General features: G+C 34.5%; 1 protein-coding gene across 5 annotated transcripts in view; it reads left to right on the top strand.

Annotated features, from left to right (window-relative positions):
* The first annotated feature begins 154 nt into the window (after nucleotides 1–154).
* The window catches only part of LOC106160294 (myotubularin-related protein 10-A), a 28,028-nt gene continuing 12,020 nt past the window's right edge, over nucleotides 155–16,162 (top strand). The window contains exons 1-8 of one of the 5 annotated variants that reach the window (XM_087000506.1): nucleotides 155–1,589; nucleotides 2,887–2,950; nucleotides 3,490–3,629; nucleotides 3,976–4,051; nucleotides 4,861–4,905; nucleotides 5,983–6,108; nucleotides 6,703–6,782; nucleotides 7,784–7,840. In XM_087000506.1, the coding sequence (XP_086856632.1) occupies nucleotides 1,533–1,589; nucleotides 2,887–2,950; nucleotides 3,490–3,629; nucleotides 3,976–4,051; nucleotides 4,861–4,905; nucleotides 5,983–6,108; nucleotides 6,703–6,782; nucleotides 7,784–7,840 (645 nt within the window). In that variant the 5' untranslated portion in view covers nucleotides 155–1,532. Of the gene's footprint in view, nucleotides 1,590–1,705; nucleotides 1,729–2,886; nucleotides 2,951–3,489; nucleotides 3,630–3,975; nucleotides 4,052–4,860; nucleotides 4,906–5,982; nucleotides 6,109–6,702; nucleotides 6,783–7,783; nucleotides 7,841–16,162 lie in introns of those variants that run through there. The other 4 variants (XM_087000507.1, XM_087000509.1, XM_013536881.2 and 1 more) reach the window with 4 other exon arrangements.

Here is a 16,162-nt window from a genome sequence, read left to right as displayed (position 1 = left end):
TTTTACTTTATTTTCATTTGCCTCGTGATGGTGGATTCCAAAAATTTATGACGGGACTTGTAACATGTTAATATGCATCTCAGTAAAAACTAGAAAAGTACAAAATGCACAAACCTCCATCAAGGGGCCTCAATTCTCACTGTTATTAATTTCATAATGAATCACCACTGAAATTTGATAACTTTCTAGTGAGCCCATTTCTGACCTTTCTGGAAATTCTTTATCAAAATTAGTTCATGAACTCGAGTTTGGCTGTTAACTAACAAATCAACAAAGGCAAAAATGTAACCTCCATGACAGATGATATAAATTCCTTGAATAAGGTAGCTAACAGTGTGTCAACCTGTTGGCTTGTTAAATAACACTGACACTTTTTGATAAAAACATTTGTGGATGACACTGCAAAGATAGCATTTGAGTGGATAAAGGTGTTCAAGACACTGAGCTGGCATTGTGTTGTCACTTGGCACAGATTATTGCCTTGACATTTGACTTACGTAGCTAATGACATTTCTACAGTAAAATTACCATTGTATTGAAGACAGTACAAAGAATCTGCTGAACATAGCTGAGTAAGGAGCAAAGTAGATATTTGAAGTAAGAGACCGAACCTAAGAAAATATCAAGATGCACAAGTTATTTTTAAAGTACTTAAAGCACCATTAAACATCAAATAAACTGAAAACTTTCAAGCTAAAAGTATTAGAATGATACAAAACCACTATCCCCAGTATCAATTGTTTTTATGTTTAGCATAACTTTAAGAAAACCAAGCAACCCCTGTATGCTGTTTGCTACCTTCATTTATGTTAATGTAATGATTTTGATATGTGCAGTGAATTAAAAGACCTTACAATACAGTGCAATTTTGCTCCCAAAAATGTGGATTATAGGCTCTTCATATTTTACAGAAAAAATTAATTACACATTATAAGTTTTAAGTTATTTGAATTCTATTACAGAAAGAATGATGAAAAAAGTGGTTCTTGATTTTAAAATCTGTACCTGTTAATTTAAATTACAGGTAGGTTTAAGAAGATATTATTACAGCAGTCCCTTCACTCTTTGTCTTAATTATCATTGACATTCCTATAGTAATCGTCTTATGACCAAGACCAGAAAAAGTGTCATTTCTTGTCCAAAATGGGTCCTTGTCTAATTATTATCACTTTAATTTATATTATAATTTTCATTTTAGTATTATCTATAAATTTGCAGTAGTTTTGAATGAAGCCTCCCTACTTTACCCACTTTCATACACAAATAAAATATGGAGAGAGTCAACATTTTTAAAGATTCTTCCTACAGTTCAAATTCCTCTTGACTATACTTTTAGACTAAAGACCCTTCTGTCATATCACTAGACTTTCACTTAGTGCCAGTACTGGTACTGGGGCACAGCATAGGTAGTGTCTTTTCTTGCTTCACTTTATACGGCTTTCGTATCGATGACTCCTTTTATACTTTTCAAAATGGAAATACCTGACTGAATTTAAGCAAAACTTAAAGTGAAAACAGAAGGCTTATCAAACATGTCGAAGGGGTTTAAGATACACGTTGACATATTTGGGCAGGAGGAACAGACACAGGTTTGTAAATTCATCATAATTGGTATAAAACCGCTTCTTGCACTCTGGCAGACTATGACCCAGTTGCAGAGGGCAGGTGGTTTCCGCCCCGTTTCAACAGTTTTGTCACCATCTCCAGTCAGCCAGTCAGTTGGTCCAGGTTACAAATAAAAGTTCTAAGTCCAAAATATAATATAAATCAAGTATCGTTGCTTCAACAGTTCCTTTAGTCAGAAGTTGAAACTAGAATTAGCGTTCATCCATATAAAGGGTTATCTCTCTAGACTCTCAAGTTACCTTATTCAGGGAAGGAGGTTACTAGTGTTAAAATAGTGTATACCTTGTAGGTTCAGTCAGCTCCTTTCTCTCTATCCTGCATTTGCAGGAAGGCTTCGAGAGGTGATTGCTCTATCCTAGAATGAATGGCCTCAAAGACCTTGCTACACTGTACTGTACATACTCAGTAACTTCCTTAATTTGGTTCAATACCAATGGGTGTAACGTACTTCATTCATGATTTGTTAATTTCACATTTTGTGTCCCATTTATAATTTTCTCTTGTTGGTTCAATATTTAATTGTTGTCTCTATGAGTATCATCCAATATTGCTAAAAATGAGGGTGTCGGCACTGCCTGGTGTCAAAAGAGACTAGGAATTGTGTAAGAATCTTTGAGGTAGTATTAACTTTGCAGCAGTGAATGTAAAATGCTGTTTGCTGGGGGTGTCGACTTAGAAAACAATTAATACTATAGTGACACTCATTTCTGAGTCAGAACATGATAAATTCAGACTGTTGTGCAATTGATTAATTCTTCAGAACTTAAGAGAAAATAACCAGAAAAATATCACTGGATAAATTCTTTCTGCTTTTTAGTGCTGTACCACACTTGTTAGTCTGCCATTATATCTAACTATTCTCCAAATCCTGTAAAACCTTGCATATTTACAAGTTCTCAGACCTTTGTGTTATGTTGGATTATCCCCATTGTTTACTGACTTTTGGTCTGCTGCCCTTTCAACTGTTGCCCTTTCATTGTATACCTTACCACAGACTTTTCATTCCCCATCTGATACAAGTATCTTTAGGATTCATGAGGTTATGTTCATTACTTACTTATCACTTACATCACTTATTAATATTAAATAACAACAACAACAACAACAATAATAATAATAATAAAAATAATAAATAACATTTAGAAATTTAGAAGATAATAATAATTTAGGGGGTCTAAGGGAATAGTTGGAAGTTTTTAGTTATAAGTAATTAGTTATTGAATTACTAGAGTTCTTGTAATTTCCCAATATTTTTTGCAGAGTGAAATTGACAAAAATGCTGTGGCTGTATTTCAAGCAACATTAGAACCCCAGCTGTTACCAGGTAATTATGTTTTAATCATTGTGGCAAGAGTGCTTAACATAATTGCCAAATGTAAAAGTTAAAACAGTTAAGAAAAGTCAGCAGCACAGGATTGCTATAAAAGCATAAATGATAAACAATGTTTCATCTCAGATTAACAGACTATCCTTTCTCCTCCTGGCATTGAGTAGAATACAGAAAGCTGGTGATTATATGACTATGTTAGAAACAAGAAGAGGTGTGTTAATCTAATTGCATTCAGCGAGTGACCCTGCAGGGTTGGATTGATCTATGTAGAATGAGTTTCATTGGGCCTTAGGTGTGAACAAGCTATGATGTAAATCTTTTTGTTGCTTCTCTTTCTTCAATTTAAGTAAGAGAGGTAAGATAAGATACAGTTGTTTCAAATTTTTCATCTTGACGCATGAAAAATTTTAATAGAATTTAAGAGAGAAAAGCAAAATGACAAAAAGTACAAAAAGACTAGATTATTAAATGTTACTCAGTATATGTTTATGTCATGAGTTTTGTGTTTAGCAAAAAGATCATATACGTTTTAGGAGAATTGATTGTTGGCCATGCTCAGAATGTGTTAAAGTTTAGTGCCTACAGCGAGCAGAAGCAAGGCATCTCAGGGTCATTGTTTTGCACCAACTTCAAAGTGAGCTTTGTGACAGCAGACAGATCATCATATGATGGGGTAATGAACCATTTAAATGTGAACTAGCTTAAAGCCTTGTCAAACACATGTACAGTAACTGTAGTAACCATCATATATCTGATGGAACCCTATGATTTCAGTCAAGATTGTAAAAAGGACTTTTATTTTGTGACATATATTAAGATCAGGCTTTTTTTGGGGGGGGCATTTTCACTTTTAAATGAACATCAGACATCTTGTTTTCTTAAAATTATTATTTAAAAAGTTAATAAAAGGTCATCTTTGTATGCTTCAGTGTAAGATGAGCTGTTGTGTCAAACATTAATTTACATAAAAAACACAAAACTTACATTCTAAGCATTGTTTATAACCTTTTTGTTTTTAGGAACACAACAATCAGAGGAACTTGTTACTAGGAGAAAATGATATTGCCCTATGTAATATAGATGACATCTACCAAGGTAAGTACTAAGTACAAATATTAAAGAGTCATAAAGTGACACACAAAGATAAAAATTAAGGATAAAGTTACAATGACAGGTGACATTCTTTTTATTGTAAAGATATTGTCTTTGCCTTTTGTTCTTAGTATAAAGAAAGAAAAACACTATGCCTTGTTCTGCAAAATGAAAAAAAAATGATAATAACAAAAAATTCAAACTAAATTTGACTCAAGTTATGGTGGCCTTCAGTTGCTGACAGTTGTCACACTTAGGCTAAATGTTACTTACCTAAAGGGCATAAGGCTTTGGGTATGACTTATCTAGCAAATAAATTAATGGCCTGGGGCCAGTGCCTATTTCAAGTATATACCATAGCCTGTGTATTAAGTAACTGTGTTTTGCAAACATAGTAAACCATAGTTTCTGTTGCTCATATGCATGTGGTTTTTGTTACAACACTGGATTGTCAAATATTTTTGCAGTAAATGTTAGAATTTAGTATTTCGCTTTTTAGTACTAAAATAAATTTTTAACTCACTTTTTTAGAAGCTAATATAGTTATCTTTTGTATCTTATGAAATAATGTAGGTTATTCTTTAATGGTATTTAAGTCCATTGAAATGTTGCTTTCATTTGCTTCATTAAAACCCACATAAAATGTTTATCTGAAGTGCTACATATTTTCATCCGTCCATTCCTCTTTTATGAAATCTGTGAATCAAATTGATTTTGCAATGTGAAAGTTTGATAAATAAACCAATATTTCCCTGTTATGAGTAAATGTTCCCTGTCATCTCAGTCCTTCATTCCTTTCATTATATATGCAGCCTCATATCCAAAGCTGCCTACAGAAACATTTGTTCCAAAGATAGGTAGGTTGCTGCTTGGTATGGTACAAGAACATGCATCTCTCACTGCTAAACCTGCAAGTTTATATTAGCCATATTTCAAGGCATGTTATATTATTATTATTATCATTTTGTTTTTAGCTTCCTATTCCCTCACCCATCACTCCTCAATCCTCAAACCCATGATAATGAAATTATTAATTGCATTGAGTTCTTCATGAAATATTTATTATTTGTATTTTCAAATTCAACTAACCTTTGTATTGGTAATGCATAACATCTATTCAGTACTTTTGTATGTTTTATGGACATCTTTGCATGTGGTGCAACATGTATGTCAAGCTCTTTCTGTTTCAGAGTTGAATCTGCCATTCATGAAATTTTAGTATCAGTTTTATTATTGGAATGAGATTAAAAGACAGCAGTGCCATCTAGTTTTAATCTAGGGCTCAATATTTTGAGTCATAGTTTTATTAGTGGTAACAATGTGATGAATATTGCACTTGTTTCTATTTTTTTTTACTTATGGGGCAGTGCACTATGAACTGCTGTGTAATCTACTGCTAAGTTAATGCAGATTCTGTATATTTCCATGATTTATCTATGTTGGCCACTTTATGGTTTTTGTACCGCTTTGATAGTTTCCCCTTTTTATTTACATGGTTGGAAAAACATTTTTGGTATGCAATAGTAATAATAATGATGATGATGATGATGACGATGATGATGATGATGATGATAATGCACCCACAGCTGAATCTTTTAATTCATATTATAGTGTAAAGACAGATGTATTAGAAACCAATCAGTGTGTTAAAACAGAAACCTGAACAATGCCTTGCTAAATAATGAATCTTGTCCAGTGAATAAGCTTGTCAATTTGTCAATTTTGAAAGCTCCTTTTTTTTCCTTGGGGGGAGGGGGGGGGCACTCAGATTTCAACCACAGAAAATCAAAAGTGTATGTACATAATAGGTATAAAACAACTTTTATAACCCACGAATCCCAGTTTACCTCCACTTTATTCCAAGTCCCTTGCTTAGCGACCTTTGCATGCTGTTAAGTTGTCAATTGCACTGAAATGTTTTTTCTGTGGTAAAGTTGGTCTAGATCCTGGCAATGCCTCTCAGTGGCATGTTGACTGTAGCAGAACCAATACTCCTAATGAGAAATTTCGACCTTTCAAAGCTAAAAAACGGAGCAGGAAGGCTAACTTTAAACATCTAGGTAGGATCTTGTGGAGGGAATTATACGTAGAATTGTTTTAAGTTATTGCCTTTCGAAGTTTACAGTTCTTTTAGTTTCAACTTTGTGCTTATTTAAGAGCAATTTTATGACTTCAGTTTTGATGTCTTTGATATGTAGCTTTATGTCTGAATGAGAAATTACATTAACACAAATATCTGTTTTACCCTCTTGTAACTATTTATGTTTATAAAAATATGTCACAGTTCCAGATAATATGTAGACCTACAGTGAACCTATGTTTCAAAAATAATGTTATTTTTATTGTCTACTTAATGTTGAACGCAAGATGCTTTAAAAAAGCTATGTGGCAGTGTTTGAATGTCCAGTGATACTCTTACTAGTACTCATGACTGCTACAATTTAGATTACTTGAAAAGGATTGTTCACAATATCATTACTGAAAATATTTTTAAAATATAAAGTACATATATGATCACTATTAATTTTAATTTTGTCACAAAGACATACTGACATATATGTACTCCAAATATGCATGCATACACCTCCATCCACACCATAATAAAACCATTTGTTGCACTCATTTGTTACTATTCTTCAAAACTTCCATTTTAGTGTCAACTGGAAAGCGGAAGAAGTTTACTCCTGGAGGCAACCTGACTGGGAAGGTGAAGACACTGGAGATCAGGTGCAAGGTAAGATAGACAGGAAGGTAAAGGGTTGTAATCAGATAAGACCTAGTATTTGAAATAGCTATCAACTTGGTAGTGTGAGAACTATCAATAACTCCACCATGATACTAAATTCTAGTTGTCTCACCATGCATCTTTGAAGAAGTTTTGTTTTGCTTTTGTAAGATTTCAGTCAAATTTATTTGGGACTTAAGAACATGATGTCCTTAATGCAGTCTGCAACATTAGACACTCAAGCTTACCCAACTCCAAGACACAGTACAGAAGGATCCAGAATTCACTGTAGGTCGGATCACGCTACTGGTTTTCAAGGTGTTTATCAGTATGCACTTCGAAGTATCAGATGCGGCACGCGTACCAGGCAAGAGGGTGTTGCGTCTGATACTTAAAAGCGCGTACTGATACACACCTTGAAAACCAGTAGCGTGATCCAATCTACGTACAGTGAATTCAGGATCCTTTCATGCTGCATCTGGTAGTTGGGTAGGCCTGACACTGGTACTATGGTAAAATTTTGTTTGGACCAGTAGATTTTCAGAATGTGTAAATTTGGTGGTCCGACATGTCCATTAGATTTTTTTCTATAAGTTTCTAAAAGAGCATTTGTTTTGATTAATTTTTTTGGGAATGTAACTGATTCTAAAAAAAAAAAGTTTGAGAAAATCAGTGTTGCTATTACTAATATTATTGCATTAGGGTAAAATGTAAAGTCCTATTGAAATTTTTAATCATACCAGTGAATCCTTGGCCCTTTTAGGCAATGAAATGAATCAGATGAGACATTCATATAACAAGCTCTGATAACATTTTGTTTGCATTTTTAAGTTTTATTTTTATCAAAGATTATCCTAGATAACTGAGATAATTGTTTCACAAAGTTATCAAGCTATGTATTTGCATTTTTAAGTACACACCCTTCTACACATGTGTGACTTTGAAACTTTGGATAGTTTTGTAGATAAAGCTAGGGCAATTTGTGTTTATTTCATTGATTACCTTTTCAGGACTTGAGTATCCACACCTTCAGTTTCAAATTTTCACCCAAAGATGAAGCCAAATCGGTTAGTAAACTAACCACATGTAACTCTCTCTCTCTCTCTCTCTCTCTCTCTCTCTCTCAACAGTGTTGACTATCATTGTTTTTGTGAAAGTTTCAACATATCAGACACAATGCAAGGCTTATGCACAACTAACGCATTTTAGTGTTACCTTTTGAGTAAATGGTGAAAAATGTCTGGCAGCAGTATTAATTATTTATAACACTATGAAATGTTTAAAATGTAAAGTATATTAAATCTCATACTAGACACTAGGATCCAAATAGCATTAAGTCCCATATTTTATTTGGCTCTGTCTTATTTGGCCACTTCTTTGACATGAAGGGTCAACAAAAATGTCTTAATTTAAAAGGATGGACAAGCTCAAACCAGTCCCTGGACAGACGTGGTAGACTGTCCTTCCAATTATGCAGGATATGTTAACATTTTTTGTGGTTCTTTATATGACAGCAGTGGCAATTAGTTCATTTTCCTGAGGAAGTCTGTGGGATAGAAAACACAATACCTGTATCTTTATTTTATTGTCCAGTATGTGGTTTAATTTCCATTCTTTAAATAGTTTAAAAATACAACTGAATGAATCAAATCAGACACTTTGGTTGCTGCATTTAATTCTAACACTCAGACACACGTATGCACGCTTGCACATACAACAACTGCTGACAGATTTGTTATTGTACCACCAGCGTTAGCGCTGGCGGTACACATGGTTTCGGTCCCGTCCGGATCGTTCCGCCGGCTCCGCCGGCTCCATTGGCTCCACCGGCTCCGCCGGACGGCTACCGTTACCGCTTCTCCTCCTAGACGGTAAGGGCCCCCATACCCATCTCATGGATTTAGGTCACCTATAATCTCAACTCGTTCCACGTAAAATTTGGGCTTTGTCGGTATTGGGGTCTGGGTGTGGCACTCATTGCAATGCACCCTTGTCTAAAAATGGCAAAATTAAATGCTTATTATCTACCCTACGGAAGGAGTTATGGGAAAAATTTCTATAGACGGCTTTCCAAAAGTCATATGTGTAGATTTCAAATATACCCTTGGATTTGACCTTTGACCTTTACTTCAAGGTCAAATGGGCCAAAATTCTCAAAAAAATGAAATTTTTTACGAAAAAAATTTTTTTTGCCCTGTTATTCAGAGACCACACAGACTTAACCAATAATATTATTGGAAAGTGTTACCCTTCAGGTCAACTTTCATCTCCATGAATTTGGGGTCAATCGGTGCATTTTCACGGGAGTAGCGGCCATAAGATACCGAAACTGAAAACTGTCTCTAATTCGGGAACCGTTAATGCTAGAGACCCATTCTTTTTTGCATTTTGTAGAGCATGTTAAGCCCAACACTGGAGGTGGTCTCGGTTTTTTTGTATTCCATACGGTTTTCGAGTTACGCTGTATCAAAAAGTACATATTGGTGGTTAAAGCAAAATGTACAGTATGGTAATGGATAATAAATTTTGAACTCTGGAAAAATAAAACATAAGGCTTGGCAAAGCAGACAACTTGTGTTCAAAAATGACATTATTTCATCAAATTTGAACTTCTGAAACTTCAGAGCACCTCCTATTTCAAGAATTTTGATCAAAATGACATTTTCTTTATTTTAATTAATTTTTTCTGTACGAAATTTAAGGCACATTATGGTAACTCCAAAATTATAACATTAAGTCCCTTATATCTCCAAAACTGGCAGAAATAGGTCCATAGTTACTATTGAAGTTGAATAGGAAGTCATATACTGGCAATCTTACTGTGACCTTGAAATTGACCTTTGACCTACTTTTCACCATGATCTGAACTTTGCAAATTTTGCCTCCCTTTTATCTCCAAAACTGGCAGAGATAGGTCCATAGTTACTATTGAACTTGAATAGGATGTCATATACTGGCAATTATAATGTGATCTTAAAATTAATCTTTGACCTACTTTTCACCATGAATTGAACTTTGCAAATTTTGCTTTCCTTTTATCTCCAAAACTGGCAGAGATAGGTCCGTAGTTACTATTGAACTTGAATAGGAAGTCATATACTGGCAATCTATATGTGACCTTAAAATTGACCTTTGACCTACTTTTCACCATGAACTGAACTTTGCAAATTTTTCTTCCCTTTTATCTCCAAAACTGGCAGAGATAGGCCCATAGTTACTATTGAACTTGAATAAAAAGTCATATCCTGGTAATCTAAATATGACCTTAAAATTGACCTTTGACCTACTTTTCACCATGAACTGAATTTTGCAAATTTTGCTTTCCTTTTATCTCCAAAACTGGCAGAGATAGGTCCATAGTTACTATTAAACTTGAATAGGAAGTCATATACTGGCAATCTAAATGTGACCTTAAAATTGACCTTTGACCTACTTATAACCATGAACTGAACTTTGCAAATTTTGCTTCCCTTTTATCTCCAAAACTGGCAGAGATAGGTCCGTAGTTACTATTGAACTTGAATAGGAAGTCATATACTGGCAATCTATATGTGACCTTAAAATTGACCTTTGACCTACTTTTCACCATGAACTGAACTTTGCAAATTTTTCTTCCCTTTTATCTCCAAAACTGGCAGAGATAGGTCCATAGTTACTATTAAAGTTGAATAGGAAGTCATATACTGGCAATCTAAATGAGACCTTAAAATTGACCTTTGACCTACTTTACACCATGAATTGAATTTTGCAAATTTTACTTTCCTTTTATCTCCAAAACTGGCAGAGATAGGTCTGTAGTTACTATTGAACTTGAATAGAAAGTCATATACTGGCTATCTAAATGTGACCTTGAAATTGACCTTTGACCTACTTTTCACCATAAACTGAACTTTGCAAATTTTGCTTCCCTTTTATCTCCAAAACAGGCAGAGATAGGTCCATAGCTACTATTGAACTTGAATAGGAAGTCATATACTGGCAATCTAAATGTGACCTTAAAATTGACCTTTGACCTAATTTTCACCATGAACTGAACTTTGCAAATTTTGCTTTCCTTTTATCTCCAAAACTGGCAGAGATAGGTCCATAGTTACTATTGAACTTGAATAGGAAGTCATATACTGGCAATTATAATGTGATCTTAAAATTAATCTTTGACCTACTTTTCACCATGAATTGAACTTTGCAAATTTTGCTTTCCTTTTATCTCCAAAACTGGCAGAGATAGGTCCATAGTTACTGTTGAACTTGAATAGGAAGTCATATACTGGCAATATAAATGTGACATTAAAATTGACCTTTGACCTACTTTTCACCATAAACTGAACTTTGCAAATTTTGCTTCCCTTTTATCTCCAAAACTGGCAGAGATAGGTCCATAGTTACTATTGAACTTGAATAGGAAGTCATATACTGGCAATCTAAATGTGACCTTAAAATTGACCTTTGACCTACTTTTCACCATGAACTGAACTTTGCAAATTTTGTTTTCCTTTTATCTCCAAAACTGGCAGAGATAGGTCCATAGTTACTATTGAACTTGAATAGAAAGTCATATACTGGCAATCTAAATGTGACCTTGAAATTGACCTTTGACCTACTTTTCACCATGAACTGAATTTTGCAAAATTTGCTTTCCTTTTATCTTCAAAACTGACAGAGATATGTCCATAGTTACTATTGAACTTGAATAGGAAGTCCTATACTGGCAATCTAAGTGTGACCTTGAAATTGACCTTTGACCTACTTTTTATCATGAACTGAACTCTGCTAATTTCTTTCTCTTTTAACTTCAAACTTGACAGAGATAGGTCCATAGTTACTCTTGAACTTGAATAGGAAGTCATATACTGGCAATTTACTGTGACCTTGAAATTGACCCTTGACCTACCTTACGAAGAACTTAAATTTGATTGTACCATATATATATATTTTGCAATAGTTTAAAAATTCTTGTTGATTGCATTTTTACAGCTTGTCAAGCACAAAACTGGTGGCTGTGTCCCTTATTTTGTGTATGTGGGGGTCTATACGAATGCGCTTGCTCCAGCTGGTGGTACAATATTCGGAGGCGGTATCGCCTCTCTGATCCTCTAGTTTGCAAGAAGGGGGGTCATTAACTGAGATCACTTAAAACTGAAAATTGAAATGAAACTGATTTGTTTTAAACACTTTTTGTGGCTGTTTACTTATAGCAAGCTGAAGATAAGTTTTTTTTTAACCATATTGTTTAGAATACATGTTTACATGCATTACATGTCTATCAGTTTGACTGATGTGGCAGAGTAAGTTTTTATGTGACAAAATGTGTCTGGTTTTTTCTGCAGGTCTTATTCGATTTTCTATTGTAATTTCCTTTGTTCTTCTTTCTAATCACCAATTAAAGCAACTGAAAATAAGATAAGGGGGGCATTCCACAGGTGAAATTGCTATAAGTGTTATTAACTTGAAAAGACAGACAATCTCCTTTATTTCACTTTGCTGAAGCTGAGTCATATTGTCTTGATGCTTCTGTCATGAATTCTTTGTGAAAATGACCAGTCTAAAGAAAGGTTCTGAACGGTGTCAAGTTTCAGCCAGCCAGCTTCTTCTCTCAAATGAAGTGGTCATGTTGGCATTTTGTACAGGAAATTACTTGTGATCAATTTGCGTTTTTTTTTTCCTACCTATATGAAATTCTGTGAAGACAAGGAGTCTCCACACTACCCAGGCACAGGTGCTTGGTTATATAACTACATTTTACAAATAAAAATTCACAGAGCTGCAGTTGTATATTTGTGGTAATTTAAAAGGTATTCTATTTTAATATTCAAATCCTGTGAATTTATCATCACAGAATGTCACTTTTCAGTCATGTTATTATGAGATTTATGTCCCATTTGTCATTACTAATGGGAAATGCTATTGTAACCGTAGCAACAGGATTAACACATTTTTTTATGAAGCACATTGACAGTAACATGAAAAAACATTATCTTAGTACTCTGATAGTCCTATTCATCATGTGCACTGAATTTGACAGATATAGTTCCTAGCATTGCAGAAATAATGATATCCTTCTACATGGATCTATATCTACTCAGAATAGTTATTCACTGTCATTCAGCATAAAGGACACATCAATTTCTTGAAAACATTGTTATAATTAGAAAGATGAACATCATATTTCATCGAGGCAACTTGCATATAAACGAGATTTGTTGATCTTGTGACCTAATATCATTTCAGTTCACTGCACAGTATGAAAAATACCATTTTTCTGCATCACCTGTATGGAGATTGTACATGTACAAGTGACATATGCTTCTCGCTCATGTCAGATATTATTATTATTCTCTCTACATGCAACATTTTATGGTTGTTATAATCTAATTATTCTCTGCCTGACATTTTACAATATTATTATCTATTATCATTATTATCACTATTATCAGTCAACAGGAATTAAGATAATTCCTCTTTTGTAAACTGAATTAAGAGATTCAATGTAAAATCTCCTCATATAAATTAAGCTCAAAGAGTAATTAGAACAAAAATAATGTATAAGTGTAGTTTGATTAGCTCTGAACCTGATTGCCTAAAGGAAATGAAATATCTGCTACTGAACTTGCCATATTGATAGTAGAAACTTGGTTATGTTTTCCAAGTATGGTGCACTTCCTCCATAGAGGCAGGCAACATTTCTTGAAAGCTTTTCGGAAATGGCTGGAATAAAGGCCGTAAATGAGTGGATCAACTGCATGGCCTAGCGAGTTTAGTGCAAAGCCACCATACAAAACCCAGTTCTCATAGACTGTCTGTGAGAGAGGGCCTGATATTAAGATTGGAATCAGAATGGCCAGTGGTAGATAAGTGATTATGAAATTAATTGTTAATAGACGCATTGATCGAAACACTGATCTGTCCAGTTTGTTAGTGTGAATGATTAAAGAGGCAATAGCAGAGCGATGCAGTTTGATTAATTGCAAGAGCTTTAGGTAGTAAACCAACATGATGATGCCACAGACTGTGAACATGCAAAGAAATATGATGGGCACCCAGTTGTTGTGAAGACTATAATCTCTGTCCTGCTCTGAACACGTACACACTCCCGTCATAAGCACTGGATAGAATACTGTGTATGTGACAAAACAGATTTCCAGAATCACAGTAAATGCTATGTACAACAAAACAGACTTGAAATGTATCTGGTGGTGCTTGGACACTTGTGTATATCTTGCTATGGAGAGTGCCCCTATCAGTAAAACATTCTCCATGTTGGTAAAGGTCGAACAGGTAAATGCTACTTTGCATATTGAGGTATGCATGTCAGGCGTTATCCACCTGGAGCCAAGAATGCGTAACAGTAAAGATGTTGTGTGCACAGCACAATGAATAAAATCCACAATAGCAAGTGTGAACATTAGCGAATGAACTGGAGTACGCAGACTACGCTCCCATATGAAGACTCCAATAATGAATATATTTGATAATGTCCCCAAAACAGTGGCTAGGATTAACATTGTGGCAGAGACTCCTACAAGTTCTGTTGGCAGATCACAGCTGCTCAAGTTGTTTGTTGTATTATATGATAGATTCTTTTCTAGATAAGACATCATTCTGATGATGAGAATACAATGTAGTGATGGTCAACGGTTGACATTGCTGCTCATATTGCTTGTTGCCTGATCAGACATTCTTCATAAATTCATTAGCTGTCATGCAATTGCTTTTGTTGACATGTAGCATACACATGTAGCTCATCACAACCCTTTTTATTTCGCTTCAGTCCCTGGAGGCCTGGTTTCTGAACACCTAGTTTCTCTGCAAGTGACAAATGTGACTGTTAATCTGTTTGTGTAGTCTTTTATGCAGCCTTACATTTCCTAAAAGTAGAAAGATGAGTAATGAAGAGATGCTCTGCATTGCATTGCATTATAGTCTTAGATCACATTCACAATGAGTTGAGCCATGGCTTTACAAATCCTGGAACTAAATATGGCGGATGTACATGAAAGAAAAAATGCCTAATCTTTTAATAGTCTCTCCGCCTCTCACACGCCTCCCCATGTGTCGTCCCAATGGAGTCGAGATTTAATGACTGTACCCCCGCAGGGACGATGCATGGGGAGGCGTGTGAGAGGCAGAGAGACTATTAAAAGATTAGGCGGGTTTTCTTTCATGTACGTCCGCCATATTTAGTTCCAGGATTTGTAAAGCCATGGCTCAACTCGTTGTGAATGCGATCTTAGCTAATAAAGCATTAAATGTGATTTTTTACAAAAATCTGAAATTGATCAAGATCATTTTAGCGTGTTTGGATCATCTTGCACATTTTACTGCCCAAGCTCTTTCCATGAATTGATAATTTCTCATTAATCAATTCATGATTTTTTTTTTTTTTTTTTTTTTTTTTGAAATAGAATCAGTTATTTGCATGTTATGGCCAGCTTTGTCTAATGATGAAAAAATGTTTTGCAAATGTTTTCCTATTCCAAAGATGATTTTCCCTTAGGAGGCAAATCTAAATATAATTATAGTAATTTAAAAATACAAATTGCCATCAGAATTATTCTCACATTGCCAATAATTTGCATCTGTACCTCTATCTCTATAAGTTACACAAAACATGAAAAATTTAGATCCCATACAGTCTCACAGTGGAAAGAGATGACAATGATTTCAGTTCAAAATAAATGCAGGAAAGGATTAGGTAATACTAAATGGAAAATGTTAAGTGAACATGGGCCATCCAGGAAAATAATCCAAAACCTAATCATAATCCAGTTTAATTGGATTGCTTTGCAGCAAGAATTTGACCCCTAAGCTTTTATATAAATTAATTCAAAATAACCTCTGAATGTGAGATGTTGATGAAATAAGTTTTATTGTATTGTTGCATTAAGATGAATCAATATTTAATGCTTTGGCATGCCATTATTTTCAAATAGGAAATTTGTATTACTTCCTTGTGTGCTATTGAAGGATGTTAATTGTTATGTCCTTATCATCTGCTATACTCTGTAATGCTTTTTTTATGTTTTGAAAATGCCTTATTTAACAAAATAAGAATATTAGTCACTATATAGTTTGGTGACTGGTTCAAGAGAATAACGTTTGGCGCGCGCCCGCGCGCGTGTGTGTGTGTGTGTGTTTCGATGACTTGGAAAAATAAAGCCATGATGTACTTGGCCAACCTATAAATTGAGCATAATGTGATGTTTGTGATGGTAATGCAGACACAGCATTAATCTCCCTTTTGTGTTTTTACAGTATCATAGCTTATTTGTCATACGCATGGATTGAGCATACTCCTAGGGAGTCCTTAAATGGAAAGCATTTACTTTATACACAATATGGAATATGATTTGATTAAAAAAAAAACAGATTCTATTTGTACTGGAAAATTG

The sequence above is a fragment of the Lingula anatina genome, chromosome 1 (assembly GCF_051362555.1).
Source record: "Lingula anatina isolate TDL-2025a chromosome 1, LinAna3.0, whole genome shotgun sequence".
Classification (NCBI taxonomy): domain Eukaryota; kingdom Metazoa; phylum Brachiopoda; class Lingulata; order Lingulida; family Lingulidae; genus Lingula; species Lingula anatina.
Note: the sequence above shows the minus strand (reverse complement) of the source record. Positions and strands in the feature narration are given on the sequence as shown.